The 23,648-nt window shown below is 34.7% G+C and overlaps 3 protein-coding genes and 1 pseudogene across 6 annotated transcripts; 3 read left to right on the top strand and 1 right to left on the bottom strand.

Annotated features, from left to right (window-relative positions):
* The first annotated feature begins 230 nt into the window (after positions 1 to 230).
* Positions 231 to 4,903, top strand: LOC120206814 (ATPase 7, plasma membrane-type-like). 4 transcript variants are annotated; one of them, XR_005524145.1, is made up of 8 exons: positions 231 to 398; positions 514 to 1,290; positions 1,536 to 2,355; positions 2,543 to 2,653; positions 2,930 to 3,049; positions 3,134 to 3,229; positions 3,338 to 3,494; positions 4,652 to 4,903. XR_005524145.1 is itself a non-coding variant. In XM_039206393.1 (6 exons), the coding sequence occupies exons 3-6, from the start codon at positions 2,594 to 2,596 to the stop codon at positions 3,380 to 3,382; spliced, it is 321 nt and encodes a 106-aa protein (XP_039062324.1). In that variant the 5' UTR covers positions 231 to 398; positions 514 to 2,355; positions 2,543 to 2,593; the 3' UTR covers positions 3,383 to 3,598. The 4 variants fall into 4 exon arrangements, 1 of the variants encoding a protein (XP_039062324.1); XR_005524146.1 differs by having other exon boundaries at positions 514 to 2,103; positions 2,251 to 2,355; XR_005524144.1 differs by having other exon boundaries at positions 514 to 2,355.
* A 1,443-nt stretch (positions 4,904 to 6,346) lies between these two features.
* Positions 6,347 to 9,028, top strand: LOC120206806 (annotated as a pseudogene).
* A 1,908-nt stretch (positions 9,029 to 10,936) lies between these two features.
* LOC120206881 (deSI-like protein At4g17486) lies at positions 10,937 to 13,871 on the top strand. The gene is made up of 3 exons (XM_039206453.1): positions 10,937 to 11,893; positions 12,340 to 12,627; positions 12,943 to 13,871. Exons 1-3 carry the CDS (start codon positions 11,740 to 11,742, stop codon positions 13,020 to 13,022), a joined length of 522 nt encoding a protein of 173 aa, XP_039062384.1. The 5' UTR covers positions 10,937 to 11,739; the 3' UTR covers positions 13,023 to 13,871.
* Positions 13,872 to 15,565: 1,694 nt separating this feature from the next.
* Positions 15,566 to 18,677, bottom strand: LOC120206880 (serine/threonine-protein kinase SRK2I-like). The gene is made up of 9 exons (XM_039206452.1): positions 18,253 to 18,677; positions 17,884 to 17,958; positions 17,682 to 17,783; positions 17,536 to 17,589; positions 17,347 to 17,439; positions 16,952 to 17,050; positions 16,243 to 16,347; positions 16,070 to 16,168; positions 15,566 to 15,855 (listed from the first exon to the last, which is right to left on the bottom strand). The coding sequence occupies exons 1-9, from the start codon at positions 18,430 to 18,432 to the stop codon at positions 15,568 to 15,570; spliced, it is 1,095 nt and encodes a 364-aa protein (XP_039062383.1). The 5' UTR covers positions 18,433 to 18,677; the 3' UTR covers positions 15,566 to 15,567.
* Positions 18,678 to 23,648: the final 4,971 nt, after the last annotated feature.

Here is a 23,648-nt window from a genome sequence, read left to right as displayed (position 1 = left end):
GCTACAGCTACGTTCTGGAAAAAGGTTTGTGCACCCTTGGCACTTATAATCAATAAAAACAGCTTCGTCTATATTTTTTTAGAAGGATTTATAATCAGAGGTAAGACTAATTTTTATTTCCAAGATCGATTAGATGCTTATAGTATATGTAGTCTATTGTTTCAAGATGGTTCAATGTATGAACCAATTTTTGGACTTGCTTTTATATTTGTATTTATTGTCATTGTTTTTTCATTCATGAATATTTCAATTTACTTTACCCACCTTTCAACAGCTTTCCGACATTGCAACTTCCTGTAAGGTAGTACTCTGTTGTCGTGTTGCGCCATTGCAAAAAGCTCAGATTGTGGATCTTATCAAAAGCCACATTGATGACATGACACTAGCTATTGCTGACGGTGAGTCTTTTTGATTATTTGTTGTGTTTAGATTTTTATTTAGTGGCTTCATTAGTTTCTATAGTTTACATGTTTCAAGCTAGCACTGATCTTTCTCTGATGTACATTTTGATAGGGGCTAATGATGTTTCGATGATCCAGATGGCGGATGTTGGTGTTGGAATATTTGGTAAGGAAGGACGAAAGGCTTTGATGGCATCAGATTTTGCTATGGGCCAGTTCCGGTTTCTGAAATGATTACTGATGGTGCATGGTCACTGGAATTATCAGCTCGTTGGTTACTTAGTTCTTTATAACTTCTATCCCAATGTTGTTTCTGTGTTGATGCTATTCTGGTATGTACCATTTTTGGTTGTGAATCTGGGCTTTTTGAATTTCCTGCGTGCATTGCTCAAAAAAAGGGGAAATGTTCTAGGTAATTTTCCTACAAGTCACTGTTCAAAAGAAATTGTCACTTAGGTTTGTATCTTTTCATTTCTACCTATTAAGTTAGCAAACTTAATGTTGAATCAAATTTGACCATTTTATCTTAGATCTTTGCAAGTGATAATTCAAGTTGTACATCTTTTCATGAGAAATTTAAAATCAATGCGGTATATTGGCACTTGACTATCAGGAAATATTAAGCTGTTTACTTTTCTTTTTCGTACTGCTTAATGTATTCCATAGATGTTAATATTATAGTTTTCATAGGCTATAGAATTGCTATTTTACAAGATTTAAAATTGCCATCCAAGGATTTGCAAGTGGTAGCTTAGATGCATATGCACAACATGTTGGCATGTTTGTTGCAGATGGAGGGGAATGCTTTATAGCTCAAAGATATGCAAAAATCATGGGGCTTTATGGGAGTTTGTTGGTCCTCTCATAGTTTTCCAAATCTAGCATTGAGGTTGTTTTCACTCTTAGCCCCTTTAATTTTTTTTAATGGCTCTTTGATGCTTAGCGTTTTAGCATGATGGTTTAGATATCTACCCCGGAAAAGAAAAATATATTAATCTTTTGCTGCAGTGTCCAGAGTTCCTGACATGCTTGCTTAGAATACGTGGCACAGTTTTGCTATTACTTTTTTTGTTGAGCTATAAAGCCCAATTGTTGTGTAATATTGAACAGTTTTGCTAGTACTTTTTTATCCAGCAACGAGCGGGAAAAAATCGAAAGATTTGAGGCTAAGCATGCAGACACTTTTGGAGAAGGATTTAGAATCAGAGGTAAGACTAATTTTTATTTCCAAGATCGATTAGATGCTTATAGTATATATAGTCTGTTGTTTCAAGATGGTTCAATCTATGAACCACAGTTTCTGGTTCTTCTCTTTTGGTGAGTTTCAATCACCCATTTTTTTAGATCCTTGTTCTAACTTTGCAATTGTGCTGGTTCTAACTTAAAACCATTCCCTCTCTGCTTTCCCCCGTGATGGATTCAGTGTCTGCTTGCTTAGCCTCAAATCTTTCGATTTTTTCCCATTCGTTGCTGGATAAAATCTGGCTTTTCCTTCCATTTTGAATCAAATATTTCTTTTCTTTTCGTTTTTGATCAATGCCCATTTACCCTCAAGTTCTAAGGGAGGTGTTTCCCTTTTAATAATTTTGTTTTCGATGTTTTTCGTTTAATCATTGTTGGAGAATGGCTTGTTTAAGTCGTTTGATGAGATCGTTAGGAGGCAATTGGATCCCATTATTGGTTTGGTTTCGTTTGATAGCAGGTAATTCTGATTTCTGTTCGTTTCTTGCTGTTTTTCTTGCATTATTTTTGCTCTGGAGTGATTCCTTATCAATGAGATTCCTTATCAGTTCAATGATTTCGAGTTGTTGTGTAAACTAATATCTTTTAACACTTCTACAATGCTCAGATCTTTCCTTCTTTTTCGCTTTTCATCAATGCAAATACTGGTGACGGAGTTACAGAAGCCATGTTTTTTGCTCCACTCGATTACAAAGCATCTTCTTTCATCGGAGTTAAGTTTTATATATACCCATCGCATTTCTTGTTTTGTCAAACATAGCTCCCTCGCTTTCAATCCTCTTGCTTCCTTCTTTGCGTTGTTTCATATCATCCTGCTAGGTTTCTTTTTCTCCCTTTTCAAAAATCGGGTTTTTGTTTTAGAAGTGAAATGATCATATGGAATGTTGTTTTGTTTGCAGATAATCTATATTTGATTTTGAGAGTTGGGAGCTGAGAAAATAGAAACTGCAATGGACACGGAAAAAACAATTGTTCCTCTTGAAGCCATTAATAATGAGACTGTTCATCTGGTTCATATTCTTTTCTATTTTCCCCTTACTGGTTTTGATAAGATCCTCTGATGCTAAAATCTTCGTATATGCGAACGTAAATCTATAGTGTAAGACAGTTAAGCATTATTCTTTGATACATGACAAATGTTAGAAGAAATGTAACTTGGAAATCGTTTGAATTTCTTGTACTAGTTCATATATATATATATATATATATATATATATATATATATATATATATATATATATATATATATTAGATTATGAACTTGTCCTTTGATGTTATTCATTCAGGAAAACATACCCGTTGAAGAGGTTTTTGAAAAGCTGAAATGCAAAAAAAAAGGTTTAACCTCTGATGAAGTGCAGAGGAGTCTTGACCTTTTCGGTTACAATAAACTTGAAGAGAAAAAAGTAACTTAAATTTTCTTCTTCTTTTGTTGTTGTAAATCTTGTTCTAATTATGTAATCAAACTGAGTTTTGTTCTGCATTTTCAGGAAAATATACTCAAATTCTTGAGATTTATGTGGAACCCTCTATCATGGGTTATGGAAACAGCCGCTATTATGGCCATCGGTCATGCACATGGAGGGGTAAGTTGATACATTTGTGAAATGAGTGAAAATTTGATCACACCTTTGATTCAGAATCGGTTGCTAAAGGCTTCCATCATCTATAAATGGTGTATTTTTAATTTGTAGGTTAAAAGTGATGGTTTTTCCAGTTATAAGGACTGGTCGTCATGACAATTGGGATGATGCAGAAGGATATTGCTTGAATGTGGATTCACAGTGGAGTTTATCGTCCCAGATTCTTACAATCTCTTTTATATGGCAACTTTTTCCATACTTAAAAGTGGTAAGTTTCTTCTATGTCTTACTTTTTTGGTACTTTAGAAGTTTTTTTTTTTTTTTTGCTTAACTGAATCATGGTATTGGTAGTATGTTGTGCTAGAAACTTCAAAGAATATTCTTTGTACTCCACTTGATTGTTTCTACTTCTTTATCATCAAACTAGCTGTATTTATTGGCAATAGCTTCTTCTTTTTTGCTTTGTGCTGCGAGCTACCAAATGTTATTTTCATAGAATTTTTTTTGCTGCAACATAGTTTTTGTTTTCATTTTTTGTTTGTTAAAGATTATAATTTTATGATGTTTTACTACTTAGTTTTTTGCTCCTTGGAGCTTGACCATGTACTACACAAATCAGATGGCGTTGTTCGTGCAAAACCATCTTAATTTACTTCCCATTAATATATCGAATCAGTTTCATGGTTATGACTGCCTCCTCGGTAATATTTTAGAAACAGCAGGTGCTGCTTTATCTCAGCCTGTCGCTCATTTGAAATGGTAGGAAGCTGACTTCTGTTCTCATTAGGCTGTATGATTTTATGCTACAATCTTTTTTGTGTATCATTAGTGATAATGTGATTATCCTGTAACAAAATTTATAACTTACATGTTGAGAATGCTACTAAAAAGCTTATATCTGCAAAGTAAAGGAGGAAAGAGAAATAAGTATGGATATTAAGAGTTAAGGCATACTTTCTCTGCTTGATGAGTTTATAGGAGGAAGAGCATCCAACAAGAAAGTTGTAACAGCTGCAAGGTCTATGGCCTGCTCAAAATAAATATATAAAATAACTTAAAAACCTAATTGCATTAAAAACTTATGTCTATTTTTTTAAGAAAAAATCAAGCAGCTTTATTGGAAGCATAAGACTAGATAAATACATTCAACGCAATCATAAATGAAAATAATACAATGAAGACTTGAAAGAACTATCAGAAGGAAAGCTACTCGGGTCCCAATATCTAAACTACATACTTGCATTTACAGCTGGCAAAGGCGATATTAACTAGGGAAGGAAAACATTTATTCATCTATTTGGATGTAACTTTCATATATGATTTTCTTGTTGAACTTTGAGTGAGGTAATTATACTCATATGAGGCGGATTCATTTGTGGACTGCATATTTTCCTTTTCAACTTGTTTTATTTTTTTATTTTGCAGTGATATGTATAATGAACGGAAGATTGAATTGAAAGCGATGGCAGACCGAATTATTAGTATGCGGAAACAACTATTTGACGCTTCAACTGCTAAAGGTTTTGCTTAATCCATTCTTTCAATAGTCTATATCTGTGCCCTATTTATGTTTATGGTAGGGTTGAACTAAGCTTGGTAGGGTTCAAATACTATCCCACAGAACTCATCACTCGTCACACCAACGTGACGAGTTTCAACTGCATTTTAACTTTTGCCTTAAATCCCAAAATAAAAATAAAGTTATCCTATTGGACTAAATAATCGGGCCGCCAAAATATGCAATCGAAAAGTGTTTGCATCAATTATTGAATAACAAAGTTAACGCGCGAAAATCAAATGTTATTGCACAATAATAATCATAAATTAAAGAAAATTTGCACAGAAAAAAACCTTTAGTAATTCAACATAACAGACTTATTCAAACATTTTCTTTTAATTAATAATAAATTACTCTCATAAATTCATTTTGAACGAGTATACCTGACCAAGAAACTTGATCTGCATCTACAAAATGAGCATCAAAGTTCACCTTCACATGGAGTTGAGGAGGGGGGAACCATCTTATACGAGAGGAAGGAAACAGGCCTTGAAAACGAACTGTGGCAGACAAGAAATCTGAACATTGAGACTTAACAAAGGCACTGTTGTATACTTTCCTTCATGTAATAATTTGTTCCTATAAAACCCTAATTCCCAAAGAACAACAAAAATCTCTGTATGACTACTAGTCGAATAGTTAGAAAATAACCAACCCATCCATTAATTGAAATCCCACTGAAAACCCTCGAGAGGCCACTGAAAAAACAAAATCGGCCAAAGAGCTTGATCCAGACGACAATCACACAACATGAACAAGTGACTCAATCGCTCCCGTGCAAAAAGGACAACATGGGTCATTGAGCAAACGACATGCATAAAAGGTTAGTTTCGTTGGCACAAAATTATGCGTTTAAATATATTATGAAATTTAAAATGTCAGTTTTTAAACATAGAAAGTAAAGAAAATTAATTTAAAAATTAATTTAAATGATGAGTTTTTATTTATTTATTACAATGGGTTATTATTTAAGGTTAAAGTTGAGAATTAATATCAACCAGGATCAAAATATATTGGTTGAAAAATTAGTGTTAAAACTGAGTTAAGACATTGCTTAAGTCTGTTGGTACTGAACGAACTACTAGAAAAATAAAATTATAAATAAGATAATAAGATAATTTGTTTATATGAATCGATCAATGATCCTACCTCTATATAATTGCTTAAATAAAAGTGTTGGACCCAATAAACAGTAACATTGACTCGGCCACTTTTAAAGAAAAATATACTTCCACAATCTTTTTACTAATATACATGATTGAATTGTCCTATTTAGGCTTTATCACAAATCTTTTTGAACCAAAACAATGTCTTTTTTTATTGTTGTTTTTAGTGTTGTGCAAAACAAATTATATGCTGGTTAAATTAAAATCTGATTACTTACTCTATTTATAGAATTCTTATCAACATAACTTAACAACTTTTTATTTTTTTAGAGTAATACATTTTTAACTAAACTACTCACTAAATATATGGGCAGCGGCAATGCATGTGACTATTAATTTAATCTTTTGGTTGCACACTTTTGTTTTGATTGATTGTTGGTCCAGGGAAGAAGCAAAATGAGTCATAGCCGAAAATTCTATACCAAAGGAAAGTACAACATAAGCTTTGGCATGAGCAATGAATTCACCATATATTATATCGCAAACAAACCTATATCCAACAGTTACTGGCAATCCGTAGACCCCTTGATGACAATGCTTCCTATCTTTTTGTTGCAATTAAGTGTCCTCGTAGCGACCTCTCGTGTTTTTATGATTTTTCTCAGGCCTCTTCGTCAACCTCGTCTTCTTTCTGAACTTCTTGTATGTTTATGTTATTACAAGATATTTGTTTATTGTTTAAATTAAAGAGAACTTAATTTGGTTCATTATGTAGGCCGCCGTTTTGCTGGGCCCAGGTGCACTGGGAATAACGGGCTGGGTAGTAGAGAATCTCACTCCTTTTGAAGGGAGTTTGTTTCTGGAGACAATGGCCAACCTTGGAGTAACTTTCTATATGTTCCTGGTGGGTCTGGAGATGGACTTAACCCCACTTCGAAAAATGGGAAGAACGGCCTTAAGCGTTGCCATTGCTGGTATTATTTTTCCCCTCACAGTAGAAGTCGGATTACATTCTATAGTGCTGCAACAAAAGTCAACTGATCGCGCAACCTGAGATGGGTGCTTACTTCTGGTCCATTGCCCTTAGCCTTACGAGCCTTCCCTACCTAGCTCGAATCCTTTCAGACCTGAAGCTCATGTACACGGATCTTGGTAAAATGGCCTTGACTGCAGCCGTTGTCAATGATCTATCATGCTCGTGTCTGCTGGTTGTAGCTCTATGTTTAATCAATGGGGAAAAAGAATTGTACGTTGCAATCCTAGTGCTGCTGTGCATGACAATCTTTTGGTTTTCATTGCGTCCCTTCATTCGTAAGATAATTAGACACATCTCTGTTGCCGGAAAATACATCAGCATCAGAAAAGCACATGCATTTCAATCTATCCCTGGTGTTCCTTTCAGGATTTATCACAGAATTATGTGGCGCACATTCCTTTTTTGGAGCTTTTATGTTTGGACTGATGATATCTGGAGGAGAGCTAGGGAGTAATATCAAGGAAAAAGTTGAAGAGTTCGTTGTGGGGATTTTGTTGCGCCCTATGTTCTTGCTTACCGGCACCAGAACCAATATCGAGTTTATTTTTGCTGACTATTTTGTTGGACTAGTGATCCTAGTTATACTCATGGCTATATCTGCCAAGATTGTAGCTACTCTTCTTGTCTGCCTCTACTTTAAGTGCCCAATGCGGGATGGTTTGGCCCTTGGAGTCCTCATGAACACTAAAGGAGTTCTTGCCATCATTATTCTTAATGAAGGGCTAAACATGAAGGTATATACAGTTGCTTTTCATCAATGGCTATTTATCTTTTATCTATTCTAATCTTACTTAAGAAAAATACACATATTCAGGGTTTTGACTAACAAACATTTACTTAAGAAAAATACACATATTCAGGGTTTTGACTAACAAACATTTACTTGGATTGTGGTTGCCATAATGCTTATGACCGTCATTATTGGCCCAGTTGTGAGTTACACTCACATGTCCACGAGGCATTTGAAGTCGTACAATGATAGGCACTTAGTGAAAAGTAAGCCAGATACACCACTTCGTGTCCTTGCATGCGTTCACTCCACCGGAAATTTGTCCGGCTTGCTTAGTCTCTTGCAAATTTCAAATGCCACAAGAAAATCCCCGATTACAGTCTTTGCTGTTCATTTAGTTGAGCTGGCAGGACGCACTTCTGCGATGCTGATTTTCCATGATAAGAATAAGACTATTGATACTGGGAACAATTGCAGCAAAGAAAAAGCTGAGGCGGAGCAAATAGTGAGTACCTTTAAATCCTTTGAGAATGACAACCATGGTGCCACTGTTAAGCCACTAACAGTTGTGTCTCCTTATGTCTCCATGCACAAGGATGTTAACAATTTTGCACTAGACAAGTTTGCCAATATCATTCTGATCCCGTTTCACAAGCGACCCGATACCAGTGGCGGATGGACAGATGAAAACCTTCAGCATGAGACTGTGAACCAAAACTTGCTGGAAACTTCACCCTGTTCCATTGGTTTACTTGTGGATCGTGGCCTAACTTGTTTCTCAGAATCAAAAAAAGGCATGCGGGAGTGTCGGGTTACCATGTTGTTCGTGGAGGGACCTGATGAACGCGAGGCATTAGCTTATGCTTGGAAAATGGCAGGCAATCCAAGACTAATGTTTACCTTAGTCCGATTCGTTCCAGGAAAACAAGTTTCTGAGTTGGTTGAGAACGACAATGCGCCATATATTTTCACAGATAGGTTTGAGAGAGAGAGGCAGAAGCAGCTTGATGATGATTATATAAATGAGTTTAGGTTCAGAACAATGCATGATCAATCTATAACCTATATTGAGAAACAAGTTAACAGTGGAGACCAGATTGTGTCGGCCATAAGTGATGCTTACAATGATTTCGATTTATATGTAGTGGGAAGAGGACATGGTAGAACATTCCCATTGACAGAAGGGCTAGCAAACTGGAGTGAATTCCCAGAATTGGGACCGCTCGGGGAGACATTAGTTTCAATGGATTTGGAATCCCCAGCTTCGGTTTTGATTGTCCAGCAATCTTGTCCTACCTCATCTGGATCCAAGAAGAACAAAACCTCTAATCCTAGTAAGGAGATATTCGGAGTAGAAACCTTTTGTGAATGAAGTGGGATTGATACTTACAGCTCTATCTGAATTAATGGTATTTAGCCGCTCACTGGCCAGCCATTATCTTCTTATCGCTGCCGATTGTATGAAGATGAAATCTCCGAGACAAGCACAATAGCAGGAAGATAGTTCATACTTTTTTTTATTGGTTTTATACATCTATTTCAGTAGGCCTTTCTATAATTTATGATGCATTATTCCAAGAAAATTTAATTACAAATTTTATTTAACAAAGTTCTTGGAATAAGCTTATATTTCTATTACTCAATTATAAATAAACTAGCATTTTAATTACTTAATTTTCATATGTGTGAGCTTTTTTGGGTTCTCTTTTTTATTTTTATTTTTTTACAAATTAGTATAAAATCAAATCCTCAAACAAAAATTCTTCAATGCTTTTATAATTCATGAATCTAAGAGAACATTTTATGCTTCAATATATAAAAATATTCTTCATTTTCTTCTTTATTTGTCATAGATGAATAATGATGTAGATTCCTGGTATTCCATCCCAATACAATATCAATCTTGAATTTTGATGGATGCCTCTACTCAATAGTATGGAGTTTTAGTTTGAACAAATCCCATTATTTCTAAATTAGTTCACTTTCTTCTGTTTTACAAGACATCGGATGAAAATGATGTCCACAAAATAGGGCAAATAGTCGGGGGAGTGAGAACTACAAAACTTCAGACCCATATTATATAGCAGGTTCTCCTCCTCTAGTGGATTTCAGATAAGTCCAAGTTAAATGCAACCTTTCACTCTGGAAATCTCTAAACAAACATCCCTTTTCCCCCTAAGAAAGCATACAATTGGATGGTTTGACTCATGGAGAGAAACTTGAAAAAATATATCCATGGAGCCAAATTTTCTGCAGGCGTTGAGAGCACGTGACAGAATAAAAGTAAAAGCAAAAGAAAACATCATTACTACTTAGCCATAGCGTAGAGTCTAATCAAATAGAATGCTATGAACAAAAACGAACTCAATAAAGCATACCCTGGGAAACATGAGGAGAAAGAGCAGGATTTGGAACAAAAGATATTGGCAGGAGGCTGATACGAGGCAGGAGGTGCATATCCTCCCAATGATGGAAAAGGACGTTGATACATTTCATCATAAGAAGTGGGAACAATTGTCTGAATTTGTGGTGCATCTGACTCCTAAGCAATAAGGGAAAGTAATCAAAAACGGGAAAATAATTCACAGAACCAAAACAAATTATCATAGAGCATTCAATCAAAGTCACATCATACTAAACGAAAAGGTCGAGAAAAAGCACCGAATATAAATATTGTGAAGGGTCAAAAACTGGTACACTTATTGGAAGATATTTACCAAAAAGCAACAATAGACATATTTTTTGTCCGATTCTTTTTTTAATTACTATTATTATTATTTACATTTAACTTACATATTTTTTGTAAACCCAAAATTCAACCCAAATTACAAATCCCAAAACCCATCTAGCTCCCAACCCACTACCAGAGATTACCCAAGACTCGAAGCCACCCTGAACCAAGCTGTTTAGACCCGTATCCGACCTGGTTTAAGCCCAACTTGCAGGCCCAAAACCCATTAAGGTTTCTACTGAACCCTCTCCCTACCGCCCATCTTCCACCGTTGGATCTAATCGAGATCCAACGATTCATAAGCAACCAAAGGTTAGGGTTTAACCCTAAACCCGAGCCCAAAACCCCAAAAAAACAAGCCCGTAACCAAAAAGCACGCCCACCACCCATAATATCTTTATACGCGTGTAGAAGATTTGAGGGCAGCCGCAAGCCCATCCAAATTTGCAGCTGCAACAACACATGAACCGATGGCCGCGTTGGCTATTTAGTTTATAAATCATTCCATTTCTTATTTCCATAACGATGTAGGATTATGCTCAACTACTGATAAAACTCATGCTTTTCAAAGACACTCCTCTGCTTTCCTTTTCCTTTTATAATTATTCTGTTTCCTACTTTTTAGTCAGAGCATTTTTGTCTATTATCAGTCATCCTATTGGAATTCTACATGAACAGGGAAACACTCTGGTTGTCCGTTTTTCTTCGTTGGAAAGAGGCTGAAGAGCGCCGTCTCTTTCTTAATGAAATGGATATAGATGTTTCCACTGCTGAATCCTTATCCTGCAAAGAACTCAATTCTGTTGATTCACTGTCCATTTCACCGTGTTCCGTTTCTTGCTTAATTGTTCATGATCATGAAAAAAAATCTTTGGGGTTCTTGCAACTTAGCTAATTTCTCTTATCTGTGTTTTTCTTCTTCTTCAATTTCATGGGTTCTTTTTCCCTTGTCCTTTTTTTCCGAATCTGTATAGCCTGTATCTCCACCACCACCAGGATTGATTTCACTTACAGAGAGCCTCATTTGATTCAGCATCTTCTCTTCATCTCTTTCTTCAAAGATCAAGAGAGTTGCCTGAACTGAATCACTTCAACATCTCTCTCTCTTCCTTTCTTCGATTTTCCATTCTTTTCCATTCTTTTTCTGATTTTCCGTGATTCCTACTCTTTGGGGTTTTTTCTGCTTCGGTTTCTACTTTTACGACATTATGCTAAGTAGTATAATAATACCTGAATTTTGGCATCATGTGGGTATAAAACCCATATATGTTTTTTTTTTTTAATTTTGTGCAGAGTATGAGGAGCTTGGGATATAAGTTTGAAGAATATTAAGTTAATTTTTTAAGGGGAAAATGCGATTGTTTCCATCGGATTCAAGTGTGACAAAGGAGCAAATCAATGGAGAAAACAATCGCGCTTTGTTGTATCTCAATGTATATGTTCTCACATCTATAAATAACTTCCTTTACTGGTTCGGCCTTGATATATTCCACTCTGGGATTGAAGGTATCATCCTTTTCTTCTTTATGTTAATATGGGTTTATGTTTGCCTTGTGTGAACTTCATTTTGCTTCTTAGAGTGGATGATTTTGTCTTGTAAGTTGATTGTTAAGTTATTTGATAAATAGCTTTGGACATGCAGGCATGGTAGGATATAATGTGAGTTTTTATTTTAAGACTCTTAGTCTCTATAGATGACTCATTAAAGTCCGCAAATGTGTTATGCAATTTGATTTCCATTTGGAGTATCTTAAATCTTTACCTTGATGGCATTAGTTAATCTAATTTTGCTATCATCTATGTTTTGTAAAGTTTGTCCATACCCCATAGTCCCCTTCACAAAATGATTTGTTATGTATTAAAAGAAAATGTTAACCTTTGACATTCTCCTGTTTTTTTTTTCTTCAAAATTTGTTGGATTGATTTAGTTTGCCCTGTTTGCTGCCAATCAGTGCATGGGATGGGGTATGGCTTTGGAGCACACCAGTACCCTATAAGTGGGGTGTTTGAAGTTGAACCAAGAAGTTGTCCTGGTTTCATCTTCAGACGATCTGTATTGTTGGGCAGCACCGACATGTCTCTTTCAGAATTTTGGTTATTTATGGAACAACTTTCGGATAAATACCACGGGGACACATATCATTTTATTGCTAAGAATTGCAACCATTTCACCGATGATGTGTGCATGCAGCTAAATGGAAAACATATTCCCGGATGGGTAAATAGGCTGGCTCGACTAGGTGGGAAAACTGCTTGCTCGTTTACGTGCATGTGATCAAACATTCTGTGTTGTATTTGAGTACCTTAGGAGATAGCTTCTAATGGCAGTTGATTTCATATTCATATTGTATGTTTTAAAAGTATTTCTCATTGTTAGATTATCTTGTGCAGGGGATATCATGTCTATAATTTATTTTTGAAGGATTGAATGAAATAGCTCCCCAACACTTCTAGGATATTTAACAGTGGATTCTGTACACTTCTAGGATATTTAACTGTGGATTCTGTAGTCCATGCAATTATTTCATCTGATGAACGAGGTATTTGACTTTCAGGTTCGTTTTGTAACTGTATACTTCCTGAAAACATTCAAGTGACAGCAGTTCGACATGTGTTGTACTTGGAAAACCATTAGCCTCTGCAGATAAGAAGGGGATTGTGTGTACCTGGACATGATCCCACTGGTTGGTTGTACATGGAATGGACACTGAACTATGTCACTCCATTTCTGAATGTGTTACACTTATTTGCAATTTATTTCAAGAATTTATTTGTTATGTTTTGTCTGCAGATTCGGATTGCAAAACTTGAACAGCAACTAGCAATGATAAATCCGTCATATGATTTGAATTCACAGACATAATTTTCTGAAGGATACTGTAAATTCAGGTTTTTCTTGTTCTTAAATTGGTTTAAGGTTTAGGATTTTCAACTACACTAATTTTCATGAGAAAGGTAACACAAAATAAGGAAAACAGGCAATATGGCCTAACACCCATGACACATGAGAAATAGGCTTTTAGGATTCAGTTCAATGACTTAAAGGAATACAATATGGTGATGACTGATGAGCCATTGTTTGGTATTAGCACTGACATTGCAAACTATGACATAATGATTCCTCTGGCTTGTAGGACTTAGTTCAATGACTTATAGGAAAACAATTTCGCAATGAGCCAAGTTCAATGACTTTCAGGAATATATTTTGGCAACAAGCCATTGATAGGTAATAGCATTGACCTTGGTCAAGTTGTTCTTCCATTTTTTCTCGTTGTAGTGTTCATAGCCTGCTATTTTTTTATAGTAGCTTTCTCATTAATGTCATTAGAAATCTCGATATGAATCTGAAGCTTTTGTAGTCCCTTTTGCCTTTATGAAATGATCTTTAAGGTTTCTCTAGTTGTATCTTGGAGACCATAAAAGCAAAAATGAAATCCATGTTACTGATGCTTACATCTCATTCTCGTTGACTGGAAGTGCAAGGCACTAAAGCATTCTAGTTAGACAATTTTCCGGTTCTTTATTCTGTTTCTCATGCACGAATTGTGGTTTCAGGTTAAGTTCAAGATCTATATGGATTGTTTACCTTTGCATGAAAACATATTCCCGGATATTTAACAGTGGATTATGTACACTTCTAGGATATTTTACCGTGGATTCTGTAGTCCATGCAATTATTTCATCTGATAATCATGTTTTACAACAATCGATACATAATTGATCATGTATCTTTAGAGGTTTCGTCTATTTTACATGGGAGGAGCGGAATCATCGTATTTTTAGAGGTTTGTCGCGTTCAACGGATTCAATTCAACAATTTCTTAAATTCATTGCAAGTCCTTCAGTAAGACATATATAGCATAATAGACCATAGGATATGAAATGGATCATTTTTAGAATATGGTTAATCATAGAAATAGAAACATAAATCATAAAGAACATAGCCCAAGACTCATAAATAGCATCCAAAGTACATTTATAGCATTTCAAGCGTAATGAAGGACAAATCTCGAAGTCCTAATAACACATAGTAATGCACTCACTTCTATGTTTAAAAGTCTAATCAAAGACTTCAATCTTAGAACAGACATCATGATAATATGAGTGAACTCTCACACCGTTTGTGACTCCTCAAACCCGATCGTGACAGTCCGACTTGAATCCGAAGCTACACATTAATCACCAAAATCACTCAAAACAAATATCGACCTAAATTCCTGCGACTAATTTCTTTTTCAATTTAATATCATACAAACAGACGTGAAAATATATTCATTGCAACCCATTCTTAAATATTAATAATAGAACATGTAAATATGCTTTATCTACTCATGAAAACAATTAGTGATCTTGTTCAACTAATGAAGCTTAGCATCACCAATTGCTACCAGCTCCGTACACTGCCTGAGGGCATCGGAAAGCGGGTAAATTCAGATGTGCTAAGGCTGGCATCCAGTACTAAACTCAAGACATTGCCTGATACCATGTGCAACTTATCCAAGCTTAGTATTATCGATATTTCCAACTGTCGAAGCATCATAAACATGCCAGCCCAGATTGGTGAACTGCACAATCTAAAGGAGCTCTGTATGAGAGAGTGCTTCAGTTGTAATCTACCTCCAACAATCACAAAGCTGCAACATTTGAAGTATGTTTAATGCGATGAGGATACAGCCTACGCCTATCAATACGAGCCTTTTGAATCATCTCTTACTAATTTAAGAGTAGAAAGAAATACTAAGATTTGCAGGCAAAGTTCTTAAATTTTCCAGCTATCCCGTGCTGAATCCATCTCTGAATAGATCTGTACCAAGCCAAATATATACACAAAATGCACGAATGTATTTTTTAACTGAAAGAAACAGAACCAATTAAATAGACACGACTAATGCTAAAAATAGAAATGAACAAGAGTTCAACGGAAACAGGATGTAGAAGCTTGGGAGATGACCATCCAATATACAATCTTTTTTTTTCCATGCGATTCTCCCTTGTTAAGTTGTATTACATATAAATTGTTCCACAGATTTGTATAAAGCTTCTTGCTATGAGACCGGTATCGCGCAACTTGACTACACTTTCTCTCTGATACTGCTATCATCTCACCACTCTTTGCAGCTATTTCTTCACACTTTGACATGCTCAAAACAACTTCACGTTGCAAAGTTGTCTTCTTCGTATTACATTGCATAGACGATCTCTCCACTGCTATAAACATCAAGCTCAGATTCAGAATCAAAATCATCCATGAATTCGTCATCAAGGCTGTCTACCATTAAACGGTTTAAGCCCTGGGCTCCTGCAGCTGGAATGGTTGCCTCAGCAATTATCTGCATGATAGTATCAATATTCTGCATAGGTTGATCAGGCTCCTCAAAGTGATTACCCATTGTGTTTTCATCCATCAAGTCAGCAGGGAGATTTCTCAAGAACCACTCATGATTTTTAATTTCTGGAATTGTAATTCTCTGTTAAATAAAATAATCCATTATCGGAAGGTTTTAAAAAAATACATTTTTGAATAATGGTTTTTGCAAAAAGTTGCCCCAAAAAGCAAAAAGGCCACTCCTTCTGCTATCATAAGTGTCTCTTTCCTTTCAAGGATGTTCGTGTCCCAGAATAAAAGGTTAACTTTGAAAAATCAAGGAATAATTTTGAATTGCATAAGTAGAAATTACTCACAGCCGTAGGGTCTGCAACAAAAATCCTTGAAATCAAATGTCGGCACTCGGGAGATATTTGGACAAAATCAGGAATGGAATACTGGACATTGATAATTCTCTGCATGACCCAATGATTAGCCCATAGATTTATTTGGAGTGAGACTAATGTAATAACAAGATAGAGTTATATACTTGTATTGTCCTCCGAATGTCTTTTGGCTCATCAGGGTCCTCAAAAGGATATGCCCCAACCAGCATTACAAACAACGTAACCCCGCATGACCATACATCGGCAGTCTGATATCACCAGACAAAGTTAATCAACTCATCTTATTCCATCTCATATTTTAACATCAACATGCACAAAAATGCCACTCACTTGGACAAAGAAACAGATGGTATCAGGTGATACAAACTCTCTGCATTATTCTTTTGATTGAATTTGATTCTCAATAAGTTATCTTTGTTCATGAAAGTTGCAAATATTAGCCTTGTATTTACATGGCCCATATTAAATAATTAAGAAAAGTGCAGCCGTAGGGCCTGTTCCTAGTCATCACAAAATAAACTACAACGCTTTACTCTCCAATTGCAGCTGATCATATCTTTGGTTTACGCATAAGCAAACTAAGGATTTTTACTTCCTAGTTAATGAACTGCCAAGGAAGCAGAGGACAATTTCAAGCTAGCATATTATGCAAATGTATCTCAAAAGCTATGAAGAGTAAACTGAAGTTATAAATAAACTAGATGAACCATAAATTTGATTCATTTCACTGAAACACAAAGACAGCAGGAACCAGCCCATAGAACATCAACCTCTTAAGTCTTAACCAGGAATTGCATCATGTGAATAGGAAACCGACATTCTAAACTAATTTGAACTTTCTTGTAAATATACCTTGCCATCATATTGAGACTCTGGCTTTAAGAGTACCTCAGGAGCAATGTATGCAGGAGTTCCAACAGTTGATTTCGGTTGCGAATGGAGAACTGTAGACTGAAACAATCAAACGGTAAACACGATAATGAGCTTAGATACCATTAAGATCATTGGAAAACAACAAAATAAAATTTTTTAACCAAAAAGCTACAAAAGTCGCATGCAATTTCACCCAAATATACCAAAACTAATGATAACTATTCTAAGGCAAGAGCAAATTACAACAAGATTTCTTAAGCAACAAATAAGTACATCCATACCAAAGAATATAATTTATAAAGTTGATATAGAAAGTAGAACCCTTAACACATCGAATGACAGTAAATACCAACACGGGTTCCAGCAATTTATACCTTGGAGTACCCAAAATCACATATCTTAAGCCGAGGAGCAGGACTTCCATCCAACAAAGTATTTTCCAGCTTCAAATCACGGTGGCAAACTTGCTTCATCAAGAGAAAGAAATCATATTTATGAGCAAAATAACTGTATCAGGTTACACATAAGACAAGTTGACAAATAAATGGACACATAGTAACAACCATTGCATGGCAATAACTAACACCAGATATAAGTTGTTGGAAGAAGAAACGAGCCTGCACCAAGATAATGAAAATAGTAATACATCAAAGCCAGCAAATAAGTAAAAGGGTACTTAAAGTGAGTATAAAAAAGAAGGAAAATGAACCTCATCCTCATTGAACCGACCAGCAGCACAAATTCGCTCGAAAAGCTCTCCTCCGGATGCAAATTCCATTGCAATGGCAAGATGTGTAGGTGTTAAGATAACCTAAAGTAACAATGTCCGTAGTTGGTCAATCAAAACATTGCCTTAATTTTCATACAAAGAGACAAAGTGAAATTGTAAAGATATGAAGTGTTAACCACACCTCTTTAAATCTAACAATATTGGGATGCCTCAATGACCTATGATTAATAATTTCTCTTCGAACATGTTCATCTATCTGTACAGAAACAAAGAAGCTCAAATTTTAATCAGAATATTGGGAATTAAAAGGATAGTTAATAAGTTGAGATTTCAAAAAGCAGGATAGCTAATAAAACATTTCCGAAATTAAAAATAAATAAATATAAATTCGCACAGAATAAAACAATAATACAAAAACAGTGCATAAAAAAACAATACAAAAACAGGGAAACATTATATTTTATAAATACTAGTAATATGTTTCCATCAATAGACTAAAAAAAGTACAAAGAACGGATATGATTGTGTGTCTGAATATACATAAACTAACCTTATCGCCTCTCTCGATATACTTGACAGCAACGAGCTCCTTGGTAACCTTATCTCTCACAAGCCGGGCTACTCCAAAATTACCCGACCCTATATCTCTAACGAAATCGTAACGATCACTGTCGTGAATGATCGGCATATCCATAGCCGGTCCGACTGTTAAGTCTGCCCGATTCATCATTTTATGTTTTCAGATTCCGATTCTACCGCTTCGAAAGGAAAAAAGAACTCACGGCCACATCAGCGAACAGAGCCTTAATAGGGGACGCGGTTTTGATAAGCAAGTTACTGAGTTGAAGAGTAAGAAAATGAAAAAAACACAGCGTTTTTATTTGATCGGCTTACTAGAGTGGTTCTGCAAGAGTGAAGGAAGGAGAAGACGACTTTTTATTTGTGAAGAGGAAATGATAATGCCAGCAAAGAAGATCCACGCGGCGCTGTTTGGAGGTGGGTTGCCTCGTTAACCAGTTGGATTGTAGTTCCTTTATGATTTGGCTGCATTTTATTTGTGGATTAAATTTGACCTTTTTCCTTTTGTTTTTTCTTTTTATAAAAAATAATCACAACTTGTCAACTTGCATTAAATATCTCTTGTTGATAATTTTTAGGGTGGAGTCACGTGATTTCGGGATGCCAAGAGAATTTATTCGCTATCATGCTCTTATTTTACCTTCAAAATTGACCCATGGTTTTGGTTACTTCATCACCCCATTTTTTAACTCACAAATCATAATTATGTCCTAGGTTCAGTTAATGTTGTTATAGGGAAGTTGATCTATAAGAGAAAAAAGGAAACATAATTTTTTAAGGATAGACTTGTACCTAACAGTAACATATAAAAAAATTATTGATTATAAGTCTCGTAGTTGGTTTAAATTACGATTTTTCTAAGAAAACATTTACACAATACAGTTCAATGGATACATAATTAAAAGTCAAGTGCACGGAATTTGTAAACTGTAGAAATTTGCATATTAACTTAAAACAACATCTCAATTATGAAATAAAATGTTTGATGATGTGATCAAAATTTATGATTTTAAACGAAACGTTAATGAATATTGTATTTATAAATATATTAAAAATGGAAAGGTCTTTATAGACTTATATGTCGATGATACTCAATTCATTGGAAATGAAGTAGTTACATTATTAATGAAAATGAAGTGGTTACATTTTAGCATAAAGTATTTGAATTTTTGTTAATCAAAAGAATAAGGAGATAGATCTATCTCAAGACTCATACATGAATTTTTTTTTGAAATGTTTTATAATGATTGACTCAGATAAGGTACATAACCTTAAGTATTAGAGTTTTGATATTTGTTTGAAAGATTATGTAAAGACATGAGGAAAAAGAGCATGTGAGAAAAGATGCATCGATTGTAGGAAGCTTTATGTATTCTATGTTTTGCACAAGTCTAGACATATATTTTATAGTAAGAACAGTAAGTGGGTATCATATTAATGATGGACCTAGACACGAAAAAGCATTATAGTATATTCTTAAGTGTCTGTAGGTTTAGGGATGAGGGGACCTAACACCTCTTGGATATACGGATTCAAAGAAATTGAAATCAGATTGTGTATTTGTCCTAGGCGACGATGGTATAGTTACATGCATAGTTGAATTAGTAAAAATAACTGCAAATTTATTTACTAAAACTCTGGTGAGTATGAGTTTTAAGAAATATATTAATTGGGCCATGAGAATGAGAAACATTATTCCACTAGGACAAGTGAGAGACTATTAGGATTCAATTGCCTCAAAGGGATAAAACCTATTAGGATAATAAATTTGTAACAAGAAAAAAAAGCAAGTTTAGCTTTTAGTAATTTTATACGTGAGAGAATTTAATCATGATACTTTAATGGAATGATTTCATGTAACACTTCTATTTAGATTAGATGTCTGACTGAATAAGAGATGTTATAATCATATCATAAAACACAAATGAGACTAAATAAAAATCAACCAAACCTTTATCGAACACATCAATCATACAAATAACATTTATGGTCCTTTTTAATACAATTTGAACCTTTCATACACATGAACTTAATACATCCTTCAAATGAATCAATCATTCAAGTTAAAATCATTGGAAGAATATTACTTACACTTGGGACTTAAAGTAGGTGATTAAGCCCTCAATTAACTCTTTCAGTTGCAATTTAATGCAACAACCAAAAACACTCATTGATCCTTATCAAATCACCATCGGGAGACGAAGCTAATATTAAATAATGAAGGATACAAGTTGCTTAACTTGAAAATAAATAGGATCCTAAAAAATCAATTAGCATCTTTCATAGATCGTAATATCGACTAAAATCATCAAAATTTTCAAAATTACTTTAAATTTTTCTAAAACCAAATATATTGATTAGACCTGATTAAGAACAAATAAATACAATTTTTAATATAATTTTCAACCTAAAATTCAACACAATTTAATGAAATCTCATTTTTGGTTTTTGAAAAATCATCAAAAAAATGATTAAATTAAATTGATCCGAAGAGCATGAGATGCTGCATGGAAGTTTCTGTTTTAATCAATGACTTGGAGGTGCATAAAGAATACTTCTGATTTACATGTGTAATTGTATTTTTATGGTAGTGCTTACAGCATTCACTGAATTCTTCAAATTCATACTCATGTTAATCAAAGTATATAGATAAATAAGGTTAACAAAAGAAGAGAAAGGCAAGTGAAGGCGGTCCTCAATGCAATTGATAATTTAGGGTTTAGGGAAGTGTTTTACATGAGTCATAATCAATGTTTTTAAAACCGGACCTTAAACCGGTGAAGGTATTGCTTCACCGGTTCACTAGTTCAACCGGGATAAACCATGGTTGAACCGATTTATATAAAATAATAATTTTTTAAAATTTTACATAATATTCAAAGCAATATTATAATATATATATATATATATAACACTCTTTTAAGTTCACAATATTAAAAGATATAAAAATATCACAAGTCATAACATATATAAGTTAAATACCATAATATCAAGTGAAACAAAATGATTCAAATCAACTACAACATAATAGTTAAGGTCAATACCTAATGAAATTCATCAACAACTAAATAAAAAAAGTACATAATTGATACAAGTATCAATCATCATAATATTCATTGAAATTGATTCCCTCAAATTCCAAAATATTGGGAAAAACTTCTTCATTAGTTGAACTACCACCGCCATCACCACTTTGAACTTGAAACTCCATAGCATTACTTTGAACTTGAAAGTCCACATCATCAAGATCTTCATCACCTATCAATATGATAAATAAATACAAAGTTAAATTTAAATTCCCAAACAATACTTAACAATTAAAAGTAAAAGTGTAAAACATATTAAATAAATATAATTATATAATTAAAATAAACAAGCAAAGATTAACCTTCATTGTTTTTTTTATGATAATTATATAACTAAAATAAATTTGGGGCTGAAAAAATCATAACAAACGACATCGTTTGGTTTAATTTTAAAAAAACAGAACCGCCGGTTCACACTGGTTTTACCGGTTCCCAACCGGTTTTTTAGCGGTTCATTGCAAAACTAGTTTTGGAGGTTGACCAGACCGGACAAGCAACCAGTTCCCGGTTCAACCGGTCGAACCGGCCGGTCCAGTCCGGTTTTGATAACATTGGTTATAATAGTAGTGTAGCACTCTATTTTGGAACTTAAAACTACTTTCAATTTTAAGACTTTGAATTTAGACTTTTGATAATTTATTTTGATGGATTTTCATGTTGAGATGTATGCAATGCATGATATATTTGATGGTTGTGCTTAGTTTTGCTTAATAGTATGTCCAAGCATAAAAGATGACTATATAAATCAAATCATAAGATTTTGTGTTTTGGTATGTTTGGATATTTAAGTATGTTCATATTTATTAATTAATTATAAGATCGATTAGATATATAATTACCAACTTAAACTTACATGTTGAAACTACTTTTCATAATTTTCTAGAAAATTATCAATTCATTTAAAAAAATGATGGATCCCTCAATTTTGGGAGCCTAGTGGAATAAAAAGGATTGATCGCTCATATTTTAAAACATGAAAAAACTACAACTTAAATAAATAATCTTTATATGCAATGCATGATATGTTTGATGGTTGTGCTTAGTTTTGCTTAATAGTATGTCCAAGCATAAAAGATGACTATATAAATCAAATCATAAGATTTTGTGTTTTGGTATGTTGACGCCAGACAGAATAGTGATTATCCTGTAGGCTAGCTCCGACAGACGATTCACAAGAGGAAATTCGCCCAAAAACCAGAGAAAGAAAGTCTCTAGGGTTTAATAAAATATTATAAAATCAATAATCTCCAAAAAGCAGTCCACAAATCGGACTGTTATAGCAAAAAAATCGTCTTTATTCGAATTTTGCCAAAAATAGCAAAATCCCGAAAATTACTCTAAATTGAAATTCGAAATAAAATAAGCAATCTCCCAAAAATCCGGCCTAAATCGGATTTAAATTGACTTCCTAATTAACAATCGAAATATTACCATAAATAGTAAAAAATAACTAAATCTAGTGATTCGGAGGGGAAAACAGCAGAATTTGAGGTTGAAAAAAAGGCCACATAGAGCATAGCTCAATGTGGAGAGCGTGCACATCAAAAAGAGCTTTCCGGATTGGGGTCTTATGCGCGATTCTGACACCTGTAGCCAAAGTTATGGCCAAAAGACTGAAACATACTCAAAACGACCCCAATGAGGAACATGTCACAATCAATTCCCGCCTTTGCGCTGATCTGCCAACTCATGGTATCTCAGCGCCATCAACGTGCAATCTGACAGCTCATCATCATCTGTCTCGGATCCCCCTGCATCAGTCGCCCCGGGTTGGAAAGAACTCGTCCTCGAGTTCAGAGTAGTGTCATCAGGATCCACAAAACAATGACTCAGGTGCTTCACATTAAAGACATCAGAAGTCTTCAAGTGACTGGGAAGTCGCAACCTGTAAGCATTATCATTGATCTTCTGCACGACCTCACAAGGTCCAATCTTCCGATCCTTAAGCTTATTATACTCACCAACAGGAAAACGATCACGAGTTAATACAGCCCAAACAAAATCACCAACATCAAAAAGTACCTGACGACGATGATTGTCGACCCGAGTCTTGTACTTGGTATTGCTCTCATGAATGGTCTGTTTCACCTGCTCATGGATACCCCGAAGATACTTTGCCATCTCATCTGCTTTAGGACTGAAACGTCCTATACGTGGAATAGGGGCTAAGTCCAACACCCCGGATGGGTTCTGACCATAGACAATCTCAAATGGGCTTAAACCTGTGGTTCTGTTTTTTGATCTGTTGTAGGCAAATTCTGCCTGAGGCAATGCCAAATCC

The sequence above is a fragment of the Hibiscus syriacus genome, unplaced genomic scaffold (genome assembly GCF_006381635.1).
Source record: "Hibiscus syriacus cultivar Baekdansim isolate YM2019G1 unplaced genomic scaffold, ASM638163v2 tig00014064_pilon, whole genome shotgun sequence".
In the NCBI taxonomy this organism is placed as follows: domain Eukaryota; kingdom Viridiplantae; phylum Streptophyta; class Magnoliopsida; order Malvales; family Malvaceae; genus Hibiscus; species Hibiscus syriacus.
This window is presented reverse-complemented; position numbering and strand designations above follow the sequence as displayed.

Excerpts from the sequence above, each read along its gene's own strand:
- LOC120206881 (XM_039206453.1), top strand. The coding sequence starts at position 11,740 with ATGCGATTGTTTCCATCGGATTCAAGTGTGACAAAGGAGCAAATCAAT. Across the intron at positions 11,894-12,339 it reads ATTCCACTCTGGGATTGAAG|TGCATGGGATGGGGTATGGC; the intron begins GTATCATCCTTT and ends GCTGCCAATCAG. Across the intron at positions 12,628-12,942 it reads AAATAGGCTGGCTCGACTAG|GTTCGTTTTGTAACTGTATA; the intron begins GTGGGAAAACTG and ends TTTGACTTTCAG.
- LOC120206880 (XM_039206452.1), bottom strand. The coding sequence starts at position 18,432 with ATGATGAATCGGGCAGACTTAACAGTCGGACCGGCTATGGATATGCCG. Across the intron at positions 17,959-18,252 it reads ATATCGAGAGAGGCGATAAG|ATAGATGAACATGTTCGAAG; the intron begins GTTAGTTTATGT and ends GTTTCTGTACAG. Across the intron at positions 17,590-17,681 it reads GTCGGTTCAATGAGGATGAG|GCTCGTTTCTTCTTCCAACA; the intron begins GTTCATTTTCCT and ends ATCTTGGTGCAG.
- LOC120206814 (XM_039206393.1), top strand. The coding sequence starts at position 2,594 with ATGGACACGGAAAAAACAATTGTTCCTCTTGAAGCCATTAATAATGAG. Across the intron at positions 2,654-2,929 it reads ATAATGAGACTGTTCATCTG|GAAAACATACCCGTTGAAGA; the intron begins GTTCATATTCTT and ends TTATTCATTCAG. Across the intron at positions 3,230-3,337 it reads TCGGTCATGCACATGGAGGG|GTTAAAAGTGATGGTTTTTC; the intron begins GTAAGTTGATAC and ends TTTAATTTGTAG.